Genomic DNA, 20,431 nt, shown 5'->3' with positions numbered 1-20,431 from the left:
CCCTCTGAAAAACAGAAAGCTTACTGGAAGCTTGGCACAGCTTGAATTTGAAAAGGGGGGGGTGAGAAAAAAAAACTTGCCCCACTCAGCCTTCCTGCATCAATTATTTCCTGTGCAATCAGTGAAAAAACACCCATGCCTAATAGCTTTTTTCTACAGATATTCTTCCATCTTTGTGGCAAGCCTGTGAAAATACCTAATATATCATCACATATTAATGAATTTGAATCATCCCAACAACTAAAAACTAGGAAAACTGAAGGTCAAAAAAAACCAAAACTGTTTTCCTCTTATAATATTATACTTACAAAGTTTAAGAGGAGGATTAATTGCACATTTCTATGCATCTTAGTTCAAATTAAGTCCAAAACATTTGATAGGACTTCTAACCCATAAGAAAATGGTATGATTTCAATAAGAGTTAGATATAACCACACATACACAAATATTCAAATGATTTTTTCCCTTAAAAAATTGAAATTAAATTAGCGACAGCGATTGTCGTAGAGAACATGATAGCTCTTCACACATTTTCTCTGAATACAGTACTCTAAAATCCAAACATATTTTTTCAACATCAGAGTAGTTTCACAAATGCTTTCAAAAAATATGACTAGGCATCTGTAAAATCTAAAAAGTTAGTGGTTGGAACACTTAGGTATTATGACTACTGCAAGTCCATAAACTGTTTCTTGCTACTTTGCATCAAAAATAAAGATTAACTGTCAGCAACAGGCCAGAGAAGTCCTTCCTTTCTTTTTTCTATCATAAAATGTCTTTCCCATAGTCGTAAAAGTTTTAAATCTTCCTTTGGGGTTAATAGAAAAGAGTCTGCAAAAGAGAAAAGCTGACTTATGACAAAGCAAAATTATATTCCATATATAAAAAGAAATTCGTTCCAAGATAAGCCAATTCAAATGAACGAGTTTCAACAAAAAATCTTATGATCCAATGTAACTCCAATGGAAGGTAGTTTCGCAATTATGAGCAGCCGCTGAAATAGTTCTCCATTTGCTGCATTCACTACAGAAAGTTAACATTTTCATGTTGGTTTACAACATAAAATAGAAATACTGGAGGTGGAATGCTGTTTTTCTGCTCTTATAACTTGGAATATAAAAGATTGTACCTTAACTAGCAGTATTTTCATGAATGAATGACTATAAATTGCATCACCAGCTGTCTAGAAATATTCTCACATCTCGTATTACATCTACCCTTCAATGAGACTACACTGCTTTAATTCTGTAATATTTACAAGATACAACATAATTTAAGATTAAATAAGCTTTCCAAAATATTATGATGTATTCTCTGGAACAAAGTATGTCCTTTTTAAACAAATCCCTGCAAACCATTAGCTTGCTGAACAGTTTTGAAATTAGAGTATCCTGAATGTATGTCAAGGAACTCCTCAACTCCTATCTGATGTAATGTGGCAACAATAATTTTTATTATGGCTGCAGACCAGCATTAGAATGTGTCAACATTACGCTTGTTTAAAAGGTGGCCTTTAGAGTTCCTAACTTGCATAGAAGACAATCAGCAAGCTTTGACTTCAGTTAGGTTGTGACGTAGTAGCAAAACATCCTAAATTGATTCATATTGTTTTTGTCTTTTACAAGGAACACTGCATATGGCATAGGTGTGACTAAAGTTGATAGCCTGGTTTACATCTTCACTATTTGTTAATTTGTTCAGACAAATATTTGTTTGCTGTCTTCCAAGATTCAAGCTGGTTTACAAGATATGCACTTTTCAAAAATACCGTAATGCAACACAAAAAAATGTAAAACAAATCCATCTATCTTAATAAAATTTATTTTAAAAAACATTATGACAAAGCACGATTGACTAAAGCCATGATAATGAAATTCAATTTCTATAGTTCAACTGAAGATGGCCACAGTTCATGGAAGATAATGTGGTGAAGGAAAAATATGAAATGATGAAAAAGCATGGATTAATGGATGAGAGCCATTTTGGTCTTGTAGTTAGGGCACTGTGCTAGAAGGAAGGCGGCCATGAGTTCTACTCCTGCCTTGGCCATGAAAGCCAGTTCGCGCCAGTCACTCTTTCTCTGCCCAGCTCACTTCACAGGGTTGCTGCTGTGGGGAAAACAGGAGGAAGGTGTGTTGATATGTTTCCCTCCTTGAGTTATTTGTAAAAATAATAAATGTGGAGAATCTATGGAGATTTTCAATCATCCAGGTCATGGTTGTCCCAAAGGTGCGTTTCCAAAAGGCAACTGGACTTTCTTATTTTTTTTCCTTTGAAATGTTTCACTTCTTATCCAAGGAGTTTCTTCAGCTGTTTAATTCTGAAGAAGCTTCCTAGATGAGAAGTGAAATGTTTTTGAAAGAAGAAAAAAACCAAGAAAGTCCAGTTGCCTTTTTGAAAAGCATATTCGAGACAATAAAAGTCGGATAAAGGTTGGATGGATGGATGGATGGATGGATGGATGGAAGGAAGGAAGGAAGGAAGGAAGGAAGGAAGGAAGGAAGGAAGGAAGGAAGGAAGGAAAGAAAATCAGAAAAATAATGTCTGACTGAAATAAGAGAAAGAGGAAGAAACCAATAACAGAACTGATACAATTGAAGGGCTAAGATGTGTATCAAGAAAACATGGACTGAAATAATACAGATTGCTAGGGGTGAATCTGAAGTAAGAATCCATAGTGTAGTGATAAGTTTATGTTACACTGCCCTTATGGTAATGAGGAAATAGATTAAAAGCTGTGGAAAAATGTGCTATATTCCAAATCAATGCAATCCATGAAAAAAAAATACATTGTAGGAAAACAAATGGGATGATTTAGAATAAGCCAAAAGAGTACAGAAAAAATTAATAGATCATCTGGATTACCTAAGAATGAATAATGATAGTGATTGTTGAGTGTGTTTCAAATGTTGAAGTAAAAATATTATTCATATGTGAACCTCACAAAGGAAACAAATATTATTTAGTTGTTTATGATCAATGAAGGATACAAAGTGATGTGAGAATTTGAACATGGGACAGATTAGGTAGTGTCAAGAATAATTCTTATGGAAAAACTGGACGTAGAAGAAAAAGGGGAAAAGTGATAGTAAATAAGAGTAAAAATAGAAAAATTGGAAGTACCATGCCTGTCTAGGTCTGAATTGTTACTGCAAGTACAACCTCTGTATAAAATGTTTCCAAAGACAAATTTCTCTCCCAAGGGAATAAAGATAATGAAAGGATATGGGATAGAAAATATGGAAACCATTTGGAGCAGAACGGAAAAAAGCTGCTATAGAGCAGTGAAATATGAAAAGGGATGCTTGGTAAAATGGAAAAGGTTATGAATGAGGAAATGTTTTTAAGATAAGGCATGCTACATAAAATGAGGATATGAAGAAGGCACTGTGTAACATTTAGAAAGAGAAAAAAGAATATAAATAGCAAGGGAGAGTATTGTACACATTTTTAAAAGGCAGAGAAAAAGATTATAAAAAATTATGCTAGTGAAGTGTGCCTCTTCAAGGCGGTTCCTTTATCCATCCTCCTTTCTCACTACTCCAACATCATCCTCAGTCTCTTGCACATTTCTTCTAGGAAAAACAGTAGGCAATGGGAGAGTTTCCAAGTCTATCTTCAAAACAGATTCAGTAGGAAGATGTGCGCATTGGCATTACTTGATTGCATTAGCACTGATGACCTTAACTAGGTTGGGTAATGAAATGTCTGCAAGAAAACAACCAAACTCAGAAAGCACCAACCACCCCACATTACTTGATTGTTTTGTTTCTTAAAAATCCCTCTAGGGTCTTTCATTCTCTTGACTGCCTAAAAATTCATTTTCACCCAAATGCCTAAATAATCATTAAACTGTTGTAAATCGAGGACTACCTGCTATGAAAGTACCATTGGGGTTTTCTCCCAGGTACAGTACTTCCTTTTATTTATTTATTTTAAATACAAAAGAAGACCAGAAGAGTCTTTACGTGTACTGCAAACCTAGAAGTTACTAAACAAAAATGTTACAATGTAATAACAAGAATTATACCAAGTACTTTACTTACGGCAATACCCATATCTGCAGGCATTGCCCGCAGTACTATTTAATTGCACTGTTCTGATAAGATCACTATGGTTACCAGGCTGCCAGCTGCAGCCTTCTCTAGCTTTATTTCGACTGAGCCAAAACACCAAACAATCTACTAGAAACAAGCAGGTCAATGGTCATCTACAGAACAAGTTGCAATTACTCCAGATAGGTAAAACTACAAGTTGAGATCAATGCCAGCCTATGCATCTTCTTAGTTTTGAACAAACACTGTGACTGGATTTACACACTGTACTTAGTGATAATGTAATCTGTATAGTTTATCATGATGCATGAGAAAACATCCAATTGTGCCAATTCAATTTATTAAGTAAGCCACTAGCTTAGCATGATATGAAAAACAAGCCTATATGTTTTTCTCACGTCAATGTTGAAAAACTCAAATCAACCTCACATCTCTAGAAGCACAACATAGGCAAATGTACTACAGACCGGATTGCAGTTGGATCTGAATACTTTGATGGACTAATCACTTTTTCTGCGTAGTTATGATTTGTACAATCGACTACAATATGGTTGTCCGTAGCTTAAAGCTCTGTTCTGAGCTCAGCTCTAATTCTGCAAAGAGCACTAGAAAAGAGAAACTAGTTAATTTATTACTGTAAGTCTATGAAAGAAAATGGGAAGAGTTGGTTTAACAATTTTGTTTTAAATCTCTGAAATAACACAGAGCGCCTCAATAAACTGGTTTGTACAAGTGGATATATATAAAAACAATAAGCCATGCCCTAAACATTTATGAAGAGAGCCCTGCTGTCCACTAATACCAGTTTTATATTCTGACAGAAATACCTGTATATTTGCAGTCTGGTTTATGTGTGCATGATTGTATGTATGTATGTATGTATGTATGTATGTATGTATGTATGTATGTGTGTGTTGTATTTGTGCTGATCTACAAATGTAACAAAGGCAACAGTAAAAATATTGGGTTTCTGTCCTGATGGTCTCTTATGACGAGCCAATAGACAGAGAATGGAAGCAGTTTGCTTCCTCCCATGTTTGGGCATACCAGGAGTTGTGACACTAAATACACACACACACACACACACACACTCCTTTCAAAAGTTAAAACAGTTATTACAGAAGCATGGGAATTCAACATATGTTATTCTCCTCAGCATCAGGTATGCTCAGAGAGAAATAGTGCATGCAAATTTAATAAATGAACCAAGCAACAGAAGAAACAAAGAAACAGAAGCTTTGAGTCTATAGCCAAGACGTAACACAAACCAGGCCTGATCTAATCCAGAGATTAGATTAAAAAAATTAGTATCCCTATAACAATATTTCTCCAAATTAGATTCTACTGAGTAGAGTCTCTTGTCACACCCGCTGGGTGAGGCTAGGGAACCAGATTCGATCCACTGGCATTGTACCACGTCCATAAAAAGATCAGGCACAGGAACCAGATCCTGAGACGGAGCCTGTGCCTTGAACATGCTATCCCTGAGGTTGGGAGTAGCCGCCTTGGAACCCCCTGGGGCTACCTGGGATGAAGTACCCAGCTGGGTGATTGACTTAGCTTTATGTAGGATAGACTTAAAGATAGTAGGCCGAAATGGGCCTGAAAAGGCTGGGATGTTTGGAGGAAGATCCTCATCTCAGACAATTCCTACTCATCATGTTCCTGTTCTTCCCCCACTGATCGCTGATCACCGAGGATTCCAGGGATGGATGTCTCACTCTACGCCTACTGACTTCAGCCCCATCTTTCCTGGGCCTGCTGTCTGGGTAAGTGTCCCAACGTTGAAGGCCCTCAGCTATGCCCTGAGAAATGGCTCGGATATTACCTCTTGCATCTCTGATGATAACTGGGGGCCCTGATCTACCCTGGGGCATCTTGTCTCAATGGTGGAAGGCTCTGGCCCTGAAAGCATGGGGGGAGATTAGGTGGGGAATCAGGTTCCGAAGGCATAGACTGGACTGGGGAACCAGGGCTAACTACCAAGTTTTCCGGGGACAATTCTAATGGCTCCCCTTCCTCTTCAAGCAGCGCACAGGAGAACAATATTTCTATTCAGCTAAATTTGATTAGAACATTAAAAAAAACAAATATATTTGAATAAATATGAATGAAAGGATGTAAAGTAAAAGTATTCCGCTGAAAAACAGATGGTAAAAGCTATCACCAAACCTGAAAACCAAGGCAACAGGTGAAACTGAGGCATGGTAATCTAGAGAGCTTCAGAAAGAGAAAGTTTAAAACTACAGTTTTTAATCTAGCAGGTTCAGCCTTGCTGCTGCACAATTAAAGTAGAGGTAGGCAATGTGAGAGTATCCAGATCGTGAACAACAACTGGCAGATACAAGCCGTCAGAGTGTTTTTGAAATAAATGCTTAGCACCCATATATTACATCTATTTCTCTCCTGGATTTCCCAGGAAGTAACACACAGTCAGGTCCTTGTGGTGATAAATTATTTTTTGAGTCAGAAGAGTGGTCCTCCAGGTTTGAAGGAGGTAGTAGTTTGCCATCTCAAGAAGCCGTTGCTGGATTGAATATTTTAGGACAATTTTTGTTATATCGTCAATCTTCCTTTTTGGAAGTAAAGTTTCTGAGAAGGCAATGCTGCTGCAATTTTGGAGAATTCTGAAAGAATTTAGTTAGGTATCTGGATCCCTTTCAGCCTGGTTCCAGGCCTTGGCAAACTTGAATTGATTATACTTGGGGATGATTTCTGGCAGGAAGAGAGGTGTGGTCATGATCATTCTTCTTGATTTCTCAGCAACTTCTCATACTGCCATGCTATTTGTCTGTATGAACTTTAGGGATTAGGAGCAAGAATCACAGTGCCACATTGTATTCCTCCTTCTGGGGCCAGTTCTAATCAATTTTTTGGGAGGAAAAAGGTCTAGCCCATTGCACCTCTTTGCAGGGTGCCTTATGGCTCAACATTCCCTTTAACTACATAAAACTGCTGGAGGAAACCATCCACTGGCATGGGGTGAGTGATCATTAGGATGTTGATGGTATCCAGTTTTAAATTTCATCCCTGACTAACCAGGTGATGTAGTGGAGTTTCTGTCTCAGTATTTCAAGACAATGGGGGTCTGAATGGGAAAGACTTCAGTTCAACCAGAACAAAGTTGAATGGCTTTGGATTTTAAGGTTTTCTGAAACAGTGAGTTTCCATCTCTTTTTCAGGATAAAGTTGCACTATACCAAAACACAATTGCTATGCATGTTTGCGGTTCTCCTGGCAGGTGATCAGGAGGGCTTTTGCACATCTTCACCTTGTGACCAATGTAGTCCTTTAACTTACACACTAGTTACTCTTGAGTGAATTAATAATGCACTTTCGGTGGAATTGCACTTGAGGAGCATCCAGATGTTACAGCTGGTACAGTCATTCATTTATTCATTCATCTATTTATTTAAAAAATATTATTCACTCTCAGTGATTTCAGGAGGCTTTACTAGAATGAAACCCCACTACAAAACCCAATAATCCCCACCTTTTCATACAGCAGCACAAGTACTTATGACTGAACTTGATGCAAAAATGTTTTCATCTTGTTCTGCAAGTTGGATTGGCTTCCAGCTTACTTCGAAGTGCAATTCAAATTGCTTGTTGTCATTTATAAACCCCTTAATAGCATAGGATAAGGTTAATTTCAGGATTGCCTCTTCCTCTCTCCAACTTTCTACCTGTTCTTCTTGATCCAGCAGGAGAGGTTGTTGTAGGTTCAGTCAAAGAATGGAATCTTGTAGAAACCAGAAAACATACCTTTTTTATTGCTTTCTCTGCCCTCTGGGAAAACCTTTCCATCCGAGATCAAGTTGGTCTGAACCACACCAACTTTTCAAAAGACTTTTAAGACATGAATGCGTTCCCAGGCATGTGGGTCAAGTTGTTAGTTAGAGGCCATCATTTAATTCTATATTCTAAGGCTGTTATCTGTTATATATTATGTTGCTTGCATTGCTTTTAACCGTTGAAAGCCACCCAGGGAAGTTATTATGGAATTGGAGGCTATTTAAATCAAATAACCAAATTGACAATTCATCACAGAATGCAAAAAGGAAGGACTTCCTTACATGTTCAATATTATGCCATATGCTTAAGACTAGCAATAAGTGTTTACTATGTACATTCACACAAGTTGGAAATAGGAAGTTTATCTTTCACTGAACCATATATAGGTGAAACTCGAGAAATTAGAATATCGTGCAAAAGTTTATTTATTTCAGTAATGCAACTTAAATGGTGAAACTAATATATAAGATAGACACATTACATGCAAAGCAAGATAGTTCAAGCCATGATTTGTCATAATTGTGATGATTATGGCTTACAGCTCATGAAAACCCAAAATCCACAATCTCAGAAAATTAGAACATTACATGCAATCAATAAAACAAGGATTGTACATAGAACAATATCGGGCCTCTGAAAAGTATAAGCATGCATATGTACTCCGTACTTGGTTTGGGCCCCTTTTGCAGCAATTACTGCCTCAATGCGGCGTGGCATGGAAGCTATCAGCCTGTAGCACTGCTGAGGTGTTATGGAATACCAGGATGTTTCAATAGCGGCCTTCAGCTCTTCTACATTGTTCGGTCTCATGTCTCCCATCTTTCTCTTGGCAATGCCCCATAGATTCTCTATGGGTTCAGGTCAGGCAAGTTTGCTGGCCAATCAAGCACAGTAATCCCACCGTCATTGAACCAGGTTTTGGTACTTTTGGCAGTGTGGACAGGTGCCAAATCCTGCTGGAAAATGAAGTCAGCATCCCCATAAAACTCGTCCTATGGCTTCTGGGATACAACTTTTACGTAAAATAGACGAGTACGGTAGGATAGCGGGGCTACGTATAAACAAAGAGAAGACAAAACTGTTAATTAAGAATATGACTCTGAACCAGAAAAGGGAAGTACAAAGCCTGTTAGGGATTAACATGGCCCATAAAATACAATACTTGGGAATTTGGCTCACGGAGAGATGTTCCTCTATCAAGGTAAATAACTATATGAAATTGCTACAGCAGGTATCTAAAGATATGACTAATTGGAGTGGTAAACAACTGTCTTTGATGGGCAGGATTGCGACAGTTAAGACATATGTATTACCAAAATTTTTGTTTCTGTTTCAAACGGCACCAACTAAATTGGACAATTTTTTTAAAAAATCTTTTGGGACAATAGTGGCTCGATTTATATGGCAAGGCAAGAAAGCACGAATTAAAGCCCAAATATTGCAAAAACGTAGAGAACTGGGAGACTTCGGAGTACCCAACTGGGAAGCATATTATAATGCAGCAATTATGACATGGGTGAAGGATTGGGTGATGTTGAGTAGAAGGCGCCTATTGGCTATAGAGAGACATGACCTCCCTCAGGGATGGCATGCCTCCCTCTGGCAAGAAAGAGACACACACCCCCATAAGTACTTCATGGGACATTATATTCGGAAGATTTTGATGGGGGTCTGGGAAAAGATGAGGAAAAAATACTATTTTAGGGTTCCATGCTGGTTGACACCGTTAGAGGCCTTAACGCATCCCAGTGTATTTAATTGGACAAGAAACATAACATATAAAGACATCATGACAGAAGATGGCAACATGAAAACAAAGATGGAATTAGAGCAGCAGGGCAGGAATCTGGAATGGTGGGAATATTTACAGGTTAGAAACAGGTTTAAAAGCGATAAGGTACGGTTTGGGATCTACCCAAACCCTCAGGGGCTAGATAAGATTTTGTTTGGCGGAGACAAGAAAATGTTATCGAAGATTTATCAATTTTTGACCTGCCAAGATGCTAATGAAGAGATGGATAAAAGCCTTCTAATAGCATGGGAGAGAAACTTTGGCTATGAGATTGAAATGGGCAAATGGTGGGATCTATGGAGTAAGACCATTAAACTTACAATATCTACAGCATTCAAAGAAAACATATACAAGATGGTTTATAGGTGGCACTTCCCCCCAACGAGGTTAGCCAAAATGTTTCCTGGGTTATCTCCATTGTGTTGGAAATGTGGAAGAAAGGATGGCACATTCTACCATATTTGGTGGTCCTGTACTGAGGCCACGAAATACTGGAAAAGGATTAAAAAATGGCTAAAAGAGGTTACCGGGGCAAGCATGGAATGGAGACCCGAGAACCTTCTACTAAGCATTAAACCAGAAAACATGAGCAATTCAATATGGCATTTGAGCCTACATATAATTGTGGCTGCAAGAATAACTTATGCACAATTTTGGAAATACACTACCATACCGTTGGAAGATGCTATAATTAAAAAGATCTATGAATGTGCAGAAATGGACAGAATGACGGGTTGGCTGAGGGACAAAGGAGAAACGGAACATTACCTTAGCTGGAACTTATGGTATATGTGGGCGACAAGGAGAACAGCAGGGACTTAAAACGGGGAAAGTTAAAAGTGAACATGGGTATTGTAATAGATCCCTGAATTTTGTAATCAGAAGATGTGGCTTAGAGACCTAACAATGAGGAAGGAAAAAAAAAGTTGGGCTGTGAATGACTGTCACCGCGGGGGGGGAGGGGGGGTTGTATGTTTAAAATTGTATTTGCATTTGTATGTTTTACTCTTTAGAAAATGTATAACTAATAAAGATTACTTTAAAAAAAACTCGTCTGCGGAAGGAAGCATGAAGTGCTCCAAAATCTCCTGGTAGATGGCTGCGTTGACCTTGGACTTAATGAAGCACAGTGGACCAACACCAGCAGATGACATGGTTCTACAAATCAACACAGACTGTGGAAACTTCACCCTGGACTTTAAGCATCTTGCAGTGTGTGCCTCTCCATTCTTCCTCCATACTCTGGGGTCCTTGGTTTCCAAATGAGATGCAAAAGTTGCTCTCATCAGAAAAGAGGAGTTTGGACCATCAACAACAGACCAGGTCTGTTTTTCTTTAGCCCAGGTAAGATGCTTCTGACGTTGTTTATTGTTCAGGAGCGGCTTGACAAGAGGAATACGACATTTGAAACCCATGTCCAGGATCCGTCTGTGTGTGGTGGCTCTTGATGCACTGACTCGAACCTCAGTCCACTCCTTGTGAAAGTCCCCAACACTTTTGAATGGCCTTTTCCTGACAATCCTCTCCAGGCTGCGGTCATCCCTGCTGCTTGTGCACCTTTTCCTTCCACACTTTTCCCTTCCACATAACTTTCTATTAATGTGCTTTGATACAGCACTTTGGGAACATCCAACTTCTTTTGCAATTACCTTTTGAGGCTTTCCCTCCTTATGGAGGGTGTCAATGGTTTTCTGCACAACTGTCAGGTGAGCAGTCTTTCCCATGATTGTGATTCCTACTGAACCACACTGAGAGACCATTTAAAGGCTCAGGAACCCTTTGCAGGTGTTATGGCTTAATATTCTAGGCTCAAAGTGGGACACTTTGAGCCTAGAATATTGCACCTTTCCACAATATTCTAATTTTCTGAGATTGTGGATTTGGGGTTTTCATGAGCTGTAAGCCATAATCATCACAATTATGACAAATCATGGACTATCTTGAACTATCTTGGACTATCTTGAACTATCTTGCTTTGCATGTAATGAGTCTATCTCATATATTAGTTTCACCTTTTAAGTTGCATTACTGGAATAAATGAACTTTTGCATGATATTCTAATTTTTCAAGTTTCACCTGTAAATGCACAATGAAACCCCAACACACCAGCATTACTAGCACATCTTTTGAATGCAGTACAGAGAAAAATTCAAACAAAAATCCCTCCAGAGGAAACAATAATTTTTAAGTTCTTCAAAAAATATCACCTTGCTCAAACAAGAAAAAAGGATACAAAAATGCAGGCTCAAAATACAGGTCAATATCACTTGAGAATGATTGTAAGGCTTCAATATATACTTTCACAATAATGGCTGCTGGATACATTAATAAATGAATCATTTGATTTCTGTTAATAACCTCAGTTGTCATTTATATGATAAATAGAGGCTCTTATGGGAAGAGTTTCCATCAACCAAAATTTCTAGATTCAATCTGATAAGCACTAAATAAGACACTAGGTTGAAGACTCTTATAGTCCATGGTTAAAAGCAGACATCCTAACTTAGTGGAGACCATCTGCTTAGGAAAAAAACAAGCATACTTTCTGAAACTTTTTCCAACAATTCAATAATAGCTCTACTCTGGGTCATGTGACCAGAGTGGACCATTTAAAGGAGCTGCCTATCCGTCTCTTTAATAAGGATGCACTAGGGCAGTGATGGCGAATCTTTTTGGCACTGAGTGCTGAAAAGGTTGTGCAGAAACATCATGTGAGGCCGTGCTCTGGAAAACCCAAGCTTCTGGGTTCTAGCGCACATGGGTGCCCAATAATCAGCTGGCCAGCGAGCATGCACAGGCCAGTTTTCAGCAGTGCCGCCCACATGAAGGGATCACGCTCTGGAAAAACCGAATTTCTGGGTTCTGGCATGCATGTGCACCCGACAATCAGCTGGCTGGCACGCACGTGCACACGTTTTCGTGTAACTTTTAACAAGTTAAAAGAACATACTCAGAAGTATAACAGTGGGCCAAATATAGCTGAGGAATAAACCAGTTTCTATATAATTTAGGTCTTTCTAAAATAACAAATCATCAAGCTTCCTTTTGAAACGCATCCTTATCTCTTCAAGAAGTAACACATATATTGAAAATCTCCCTATCTGGATAATAAGAGTATATTAAATACTTTGTCTCAATATTACTGGAGGTTTAAATATCTTTTAAAACCATTTTTTACACTCTCCTTCAGGGATGTATGTATGGCTGTGATTTGATCCTGCTGACTTTTTAACTATCATTTGATATCCATATTAAATGTTGATGCAGAAATATTGCCAAGGACTTTTGACTCAGAGATAACAAATGATACTCCCTTTGTGTATTCATCTTGCACATAAAATGTCACCAAGTATATTAATTGACTGACACTGTGCATATATATTTATTGTAGTAGTCTCACAATGCAATAAAATGTTTATACTATACTATACTCAAAATTTGGGGAACTGTTTTTTTTAAGCAACTAGCTTAATGAGCGGTATTTTCTTGCCAGCAGAATTCTATCTTTAGCTATCAAGATATTTTACAGAATTCATCAAAGATGTCCTTAATCTCCTCAAAGTATGAAAGGGCAATTAAAGCATCTCTTTATAATTTGGTAAGGATAGATTAGTAGCATATAAAACTCCCAAAATATTGTCAATATATGCCTTGAATTATTCTGTTTATTGTATTTTTTATAAACAATTAAAGAGTATGGCACCATGTAAAGAACAACAAATAGGCAGAAAATCATTTGAATTTTCCTTTTAATTGCTTTCTTATTCAGTAAAGTTCAAAACATTTTTGAAAGGCAGAACTGCCTTTCCCTGTTTTTACGCAAAAAGAAAATACAGCCCAACCAACCAATAACATAAAAGACAGAATAGGAATACAAATCGAAGTAAGCAAGAAAATGGTAAGAGAAAACCTAGACAAGGTCAGATCCCCATGACCTGACACATTACATCTCAGAGTTCTGAAGGAGCTGACAGATGAGATCTCATAACCATTTGTATCATATCTTTCAAAGATCCTGGAGTACCAGGAAACTACCAAAGGATTGGAAAAAAGCTGATGTGGTCACATCTTCAAAAAAAAAAGGGGGGGGGGAGAATAGATCCAGGAAACAACAGATTAATCAGCCTGACATCAATATCTGGCAAGATCCTAGAAAAGATAAGTGGTTGTCCAGTCTCTTCTTTAAAACCTCCACAATTTCTGAAGGCAAATCATTCCAATGATCAATTGTTTTAACCCTTACTGTCTCATAATTTAACAAATGAACAACCAAACATAGAAATAGTAACTAATGGTTACTTCATGCCTCAAATATAGATAAATATGTGATGGGATATGTAAGTACTTACTAATATTCTTTTGGATAACTTTTTTTTAATAGTGTAACAGAACTCCCCATTTCATTAACTCTTGTAAAAGCCATTGGCAAAGTACTTAACACTGAAAGTCTTACTTGATTAAACATATCCTTTACTCAATTCAATTTGCATCAGAAAACATGTATCTAAGAGAAAGGACTTTTTAGTTTTAGATTATGCACTATGAACTGTGTTTTTTAGGAGAGAACAAAATTATTACTTGCAATTTTTATAATATTTACTAATAGTGTCTTTTAGCTGACAAATGCTTAAACAGATTGATTCGATGCTAAGACCCTAGTATTTCTACAGAAACCAGAGAAATTATCTTTTCAAAAAGAAATATATTTCACCAAGTTCTCTGGTTTAAATAATATCCAGTTTCAAATGACTTGTGAATACAGTTCCATTTGCACATAATGATAAACCATGGTTTAATTTTATGAAAATAATCCACTCTCAAGCCTACCTGTTCCCACCATAAACTACACTCAAAAAGAAAACGTGGAAGTAGCTGACTTCTCCTTTTATATTAACCTCAACTTGTTGTAATATTTCAAACAGATCAGTTCTAGCCTCAACTACTGTTGGCGAACAAGCTAATTTCAAAATATAATTTGCAAACCTGGCTGGCTTCAACAAACCACAAATAAAATTTATTACACTTAAGTGAAGATGTAAGGCTGAAATGCAGTTAATCAAAACCAGCAGCAGAATTATTTCATTTCATCTCATGCCATGTTAGAGAGCCGAAATAGGATATACAAGCTCAGGAATATTGCTGTTTTTGCTTTGAAAACAAACCATGTATTTGTATTACATGCAAGCACAACTTGTAAAAAACAGAATGTGTGCATTTATATGCATTTAATTATACCTATAATTCAATAATTGGTTTTCTTAACTATTTGCTTTGTTAAAGTCCACCTGAATAATATTTACATTTTTGACAATACACTGGGAAATAATGTTATCATTAACATTATTATTTTTGCATTGCAAGCAAGCCCATACAATTCAGACGTTCTTGTATCTTGTCATTTCAATTCCACACGTAAACTGGCTTTAATATTTAAAAGGTCTAAATAATATTAATATATATTTTACAAGGGATAATTTAATGTCTTAGGATTTGTGTAAACTTTCACTGTATTTCTGATCAGTTAGCCTAAGGAGGGGCAGCATATAAGTATTTTAAAATAAACAAATTATATTTTGCAACACTCTTCCTTTTTCACTCTCTGAGAAAAGTCCATGAATATCAACTCAAATGGATTCAAAACATTTCCTTTTTATACTGTCAGCATTTTATTATTTAAGCTGAGGCTACTAAGTGGAATTCATCATTCTCATTTCAATGACAGAAGCATCTGTGTACATCAAAAATTGCTAAACCAATTATTTAAAAAGCTGTTAATTCATTCCCAAAGGACACTTTAGGTTAAAAGACATAAAAGCAACAGTCCCATGGGAAAAACTACAAGTTTAAGGTCACAGATTTTTGAAAGACAAACGAATTCCACATTCTACTAAAAAGTTCACAAAAATCTTTCTGCCTGCATCCATCGTAGACAATTTCTATAAAAACACACATCTATTTATGTATTAGGCAGGGAGGGATTTATAGTGTGGTTGAAAAAAAATTCTCAGTAAAAGCTGTGATAACTCTTAAATATATGGTTTAATACTTACGCATTTCCACTTTCTTTACACTATCAAAACAGAAGTGGAAATTTTCTCATTATTGCACTTCTTCTTTAAAAGGTCAAACTTTGCATTGAAATGTTTTTAAATTTATGAGGTTTTTCAATAAACTTTAATAACTAAAAGTGCAGAAAGTGCAGATCAGCCATTAATTAAAAATGGTGGGAGGATTCCTGCACTGGGCAGGGGACAAAACTAGAAGATTCCCAATGTCCCCTTCAATCCTATGATTCTATGAATTCTACTCAAATAATATGTGATTAAAAGCTTGAGGCTGTTAATATATAGCACCACTAAAATTAACTACTCTATCGTAATGCATGTTTAATTTTAAATGTTTAAATAATAAAAATATAGCTAATAACCAAAATCAGCATTGTTTCTTTTTTATAGATTCATGCCTATTAAGAAAAAAAAACCTAGCCTGAAATTACAATTCAATATAGTTACACATAATTATTTAACTTTAGGAGACTTTTGCCATGCCTAATTGAAGAAAGCAAAATCTGTATATAGATTCAAAAGTAAAAAATATAATTTAAAGTACTAGAACTATTTGTAATTTAAAAGGGTATATTATGACCTCTGAAAATATACATACCTTTATTAATGAAAGTTATAGACATAATGATAAAGCATTGAACCTGATTATAGTCAAGATATCTCCTATTTTAGAACTGTATTACTGGTATTATTGGGGTATAGACTTACTTCTTGGGTTTTGCTATAGGCTGCATCATTCAAGATAGGTCTCTTTGTTATATTATTTGTCTTTTCAGAATGTGAATAGCTAATTTATTTGTATTCCATGTTTGCAAGCTGAGCACTCCAACCACATTTTTAAAGTAAACACAGAATTAGCAGAGTAGTCATATGGTGATCCACTTAACAACCATGACTTATGATCATAATTCCGGACTCAATTATCACCATAAATCAAGGACTCCTTATACTTAGGTTTCAATGATTTCACTTCAAAACAAACTTTTTACAATGTATTCACCATCAACATCTCTAATGAGATACACTATTCATGCTTGTCATGATTTTTTAATGTCTGTTTGATTATGTAGAAGTGTGGGAAGAAAAAGATGCCTTTGAGAAGTCAACCAATAGAGTAGGACCACAACCCCCCCCCCCCCCTTCCAAGAGCTGGCATTAAAAGACATTTTGCTTTGGATAGCTGGGCCATGATTAGCAACAGCCATATATTTGTCTAATTTAGTCCCTCGGAAAGCTGGGGGTCACCACTACATCTTGTAGTTTAATTATTAACAATGTGATTTCCACTTGATAAAACATCACAAAAATCTGTCGTTATGCATGTCAACTCCACATAGTTTCTGATGAGTCAATCATGCCTTCCTAGTCAAGAAACAGCTAGGTCTTTCTTTTATAAGTTTCCCTGTTACCATAACAGAAAAAATAATAATCTTGTGTCACATATTAAATCAATCCACTCATTGTCCTTTTTCAAGAATTCCTGTCTCTAACCTACACACTCCTGTTCAATGACAACTATTTTCATGCATGGAAATGAAGGTCACTCAACTATTCAAATGAAGAACTATTCAAAAGTACAAAGAAAGTACAGATGTTTGGCTAAACTTCCTTTAGCTTGTGCAATGAGGTTTCTTTTTTTTTTTTTCAAACAAAAGGGGAAGGAAATATAAAACAGCAAACTTTTATAAAAGCAACAGCACCAAACCCCACTGAGAGCTAAAAGTCAAAAAAGTTTAAATTATTTTAACCCAGCACAGAACATGTTTGAAATTGGATACAGGGAAGCAAAATCACAAGCAAGAATTACAGCTTTCAGAAAGAAATATTCCTTAATATGATGTGTTGGGGGAAGCAGAAATGTGATTCTTAACATTAATAAGCAACCTGGTGCTACCCATGTTTATATACCTATGTATGTATGCATGCATGTATGTATGTGTGTGTATGTATGTATGTGTGTGTGTGTGTGTGTGTATGTATGTATAGATAGATAGAGAGATAGAGAGAGATAGAGAGAGAGATGATAGATAGATAGATAGATAGATAGATAGATAGATAGATAGATAGATAGATAGATAGATGATAGATAGATAGATAGATAGATAGATAGATAGATAGATAGATATATGCTGGTCTTGTATTCGGGTCTTTTCCCATGTACGATTGAGATTGTCTTGGCAACATTTCGGTGAGGTCTCACCATCCTCAGGCTGGTGTTTTTGGCTTAAAGTGTGGCTGGAGCTGCTGTCTTTCTATAAATCTTAAGGGGTGTGTGTGTAGCGCTGGCTTTGTTTCAGTAAGTGGGTGGATTGATTGGATGTGTAGCTGTATCATGATTGGTAGATTGGTGCTGATTGGTGCTGGCTGTGGGTCCGTTGCTGTTTTGTGTTGTAACGGCCTGGGTGATGGGTGGGGCTCGTTTGTTTACCAGGGCTGGTTTCCAGATGTCTGGTAGGCGGGAGGTATCATTGCGTTTATTCATGTTGGGGGGGGGGGTTCTCTATTTCGATAGCTTCCATAATTATTCTCTTGTTGAAGTGTTCAGTTTTGGAGATTAATCTGGTTCCTTCAAAATTAATTTCATGTCCTATAGCTTTAAGGTGCTGGAAAAGGGAGGAAGTTTTTTCTTTTTTTTCTATGTGTGTGTGTGCACAAGAATGTGTCCCAGCCTTCGATCAAAATATTCAGAGGGCACGAAGTTATTTTTCTTTGCTGGGAAAACTTCTTTCCAATCTGCTGTGCTTTAACTACAACTCCCATCCTCTGCAGAGGGACACTGAGGGAATAGGCTAGGTGGAAATGATACAGCAATAATCTTTTGGAGACCAGAAGGGTTTGCTTTCTAGAACAATTGTGGCTAACTTGCAGTTGAAATTATTCTTCCTCAAGACTACCACAGGTGGCAGAAAGTAGCAAATACGGAGCCACCATCAACGGCTATCCACTGATAACGGAAACAAAAACTGTGAGGCCTGTGGGAGGAATGAAAAACATACGGGGCAGGGGAGGGATTCAGGGCTCAGGCATATTTTAAGGTTGTGGCCTCGGTAGGTTTTCAGAAGGATCACCCACTATAAAGGAAAAGCAGCTGAGGACTGGACGTGCCAAGCCAAATTTAGAAACCGAGTAGGCTAAAGAGGGGAAGGGAAAAAAACGTCTCCGTGGGGATGTATTTTACAGACTGATTTGGGAGCATGGCCATGTCAGCTCTCCTGAGAAGCAAAAGAGCCCACGACGAAGGAAGGGGGGGTGGAACCAAACTGTGGTCATGAGGAGTCGAGTTGTTTAGCTTGGGAAAACAAAATGGGATGCTCGGATAGGGCGGGTTTGCCTACACACACACACACACCCGCAACCCGGGCTTTGTAACTCTTTGGACGCCGCATAAAACTAAACAACCCCGGCTGCCTTACTAAGGGAGTCTTGGAGGTGGGGGGAACGGGACGACGCGGGGATCCTTCACCCGCTGCGCCCAGGGTAGGGATATGGCGGCCGCCAAAAGCCCGAGGCAACGATTCAGCAGCCGGCCGATCGCAGAAGCGGAAAGTCCCTCGAATGCAGAGGGGGCGCAGTCAGGGAGGTGGCGGAAAGCAGACGTCGGGCACGGAAGCCAGGCGGCCAGGGCGTGGGCGCGCTTGTCCCTCCCGGTCCGTTTGTTGGGCAGCAAGCCCGACCTGCCTTTCCTCCCAAGGAAGCGGACCCCAGGGAGGCGAGCCCCACCGACCAAGCGCTGGGGCTGGGCGGGTGAGGGTGGAGGTGGGGGTCTGGGGAAGGGCGCTTTCGCGGAAAGGAGACCTTACCGAGGAGGAGCAGCTTCACCTCCCGCGCCGCCTTCTCGCCGTCCTCCCGCAGGTTCTTATCGATCATCTTGGAACGCTCGGCGGCCGCTTTGTCTTCGGCGCTCACCGTGCAGCCCATGGCGCCGCTTGGCTCCTGCCGGCCGGCCGAGAAACCGAGTTGGCGAGCTAAAAGGGAGGCGAGCCCGGGCTGCCTCGGCACCACCACCGCTCGAGCGGAGCTGGCCGAAGGGGTGGGGCGGGGTCGTCGCTGCCCCCCACACGGGCGGCTAGGCTGCTTTCCCTCGTCCTCTTCGGTGCCGGCGCGGCTGGTCTGAGCGGCCGCTGGCTCGGATGTGGGAAGGGCGGGGACCCGGAGGCGGGACCGTTCCGCTCAGCTCCTCTCTCTCTCTGAGGAAGGGAGGAAAGAAGGAGGGGGGAGGAAGACGGAGGGCAGTTTGGGCAGGCTTGTCGTCAGCAAGTGGAGAGAGAAGAGGCGGCCCCCAGATACGCAACGGTGGGGAGGGGGGTGAATGGTGTGAGAGAGGCGAAGGAAGGGGGACGCCCTGCAAGACTAGCGACGTGGAGGGAGAAGCTGAGGGGCGGGGGAGGGCTCGGCGCCTGGCGCTAAAGCAAAGCGAACCACCGCTGCGGAGCCGTCTGAGGACCGGCCGGAACGTCTCGGACGGGGCGGACCAACGCTGTAAGATTCAAAGTCAAAAACCCGACGGATCGCGACGAGGGGATTCGGGCAACTAAAGTTTCGGCTGCGGGAGAGACTCCGCTTAAGCCATGGCCGAAACACAAGAGACGAGATGGGCCTGCCGCTGAATGCAGCTCCCCCATCTCCTGGGCTGGGAGAGGGGTATTATCTGTCAGAAGTACAAGGGCCGGCCGGAGACGTCCATTGCTTTATTTTTCTGCATTGGATTGCGCACATCTGTCAGG

The 20,431-nt window shown here is 39.0% G+C and overlaps 1 protein-coding gene across 1 annotated transcript in view; it reads right to left on the bottom strand.

The window, feature by feature from the left end:
- The window catches only part of GNAI2 (G protein subunit alpha i2), a 115,991-nt gene extending 96,134 nt beyond the window's left edge, over positions 1 to 19,857 (bottom strand). Inside the window, exon 1 of the mRNA XM_087709265.1 lies at positions 19,508 to 19,857. Within this exon, the coding sequence (XP_087565391.1) occupies positions 19,508 to 19,625 (118 nt within the window). The 5' untranslated portion in view covers positions 19,626 to 19,857. The remainder of the gene's footprint in view (positions 1 to 19,507) is intronic.
- Positions 19,858 to 20,431: the final 574 nt, after the last annotated feature.

Source organism: Thamnophis sirtalis, unplaced genomic scaffold (genome assembly GCF_051295495.1).
Source record: "Thamnophis sirtalis isolate CommonGarterSnake01/CBP01778 unplaced genomic scaffold, rThaSir2_p1.2 scaffold_3, whole genome shotgun sequence".
Lineage (NCBI taxonomy): Eukaryota > Metazoa > Chordata > Lepidosauria > Squamata > Natricidae > Thamnophis > Thamnophis sirtalis.
Note: the sequence above shows the minus strand (reverse complement) of the source record. Positions and strands in the feature narration are given on the sequence as shown.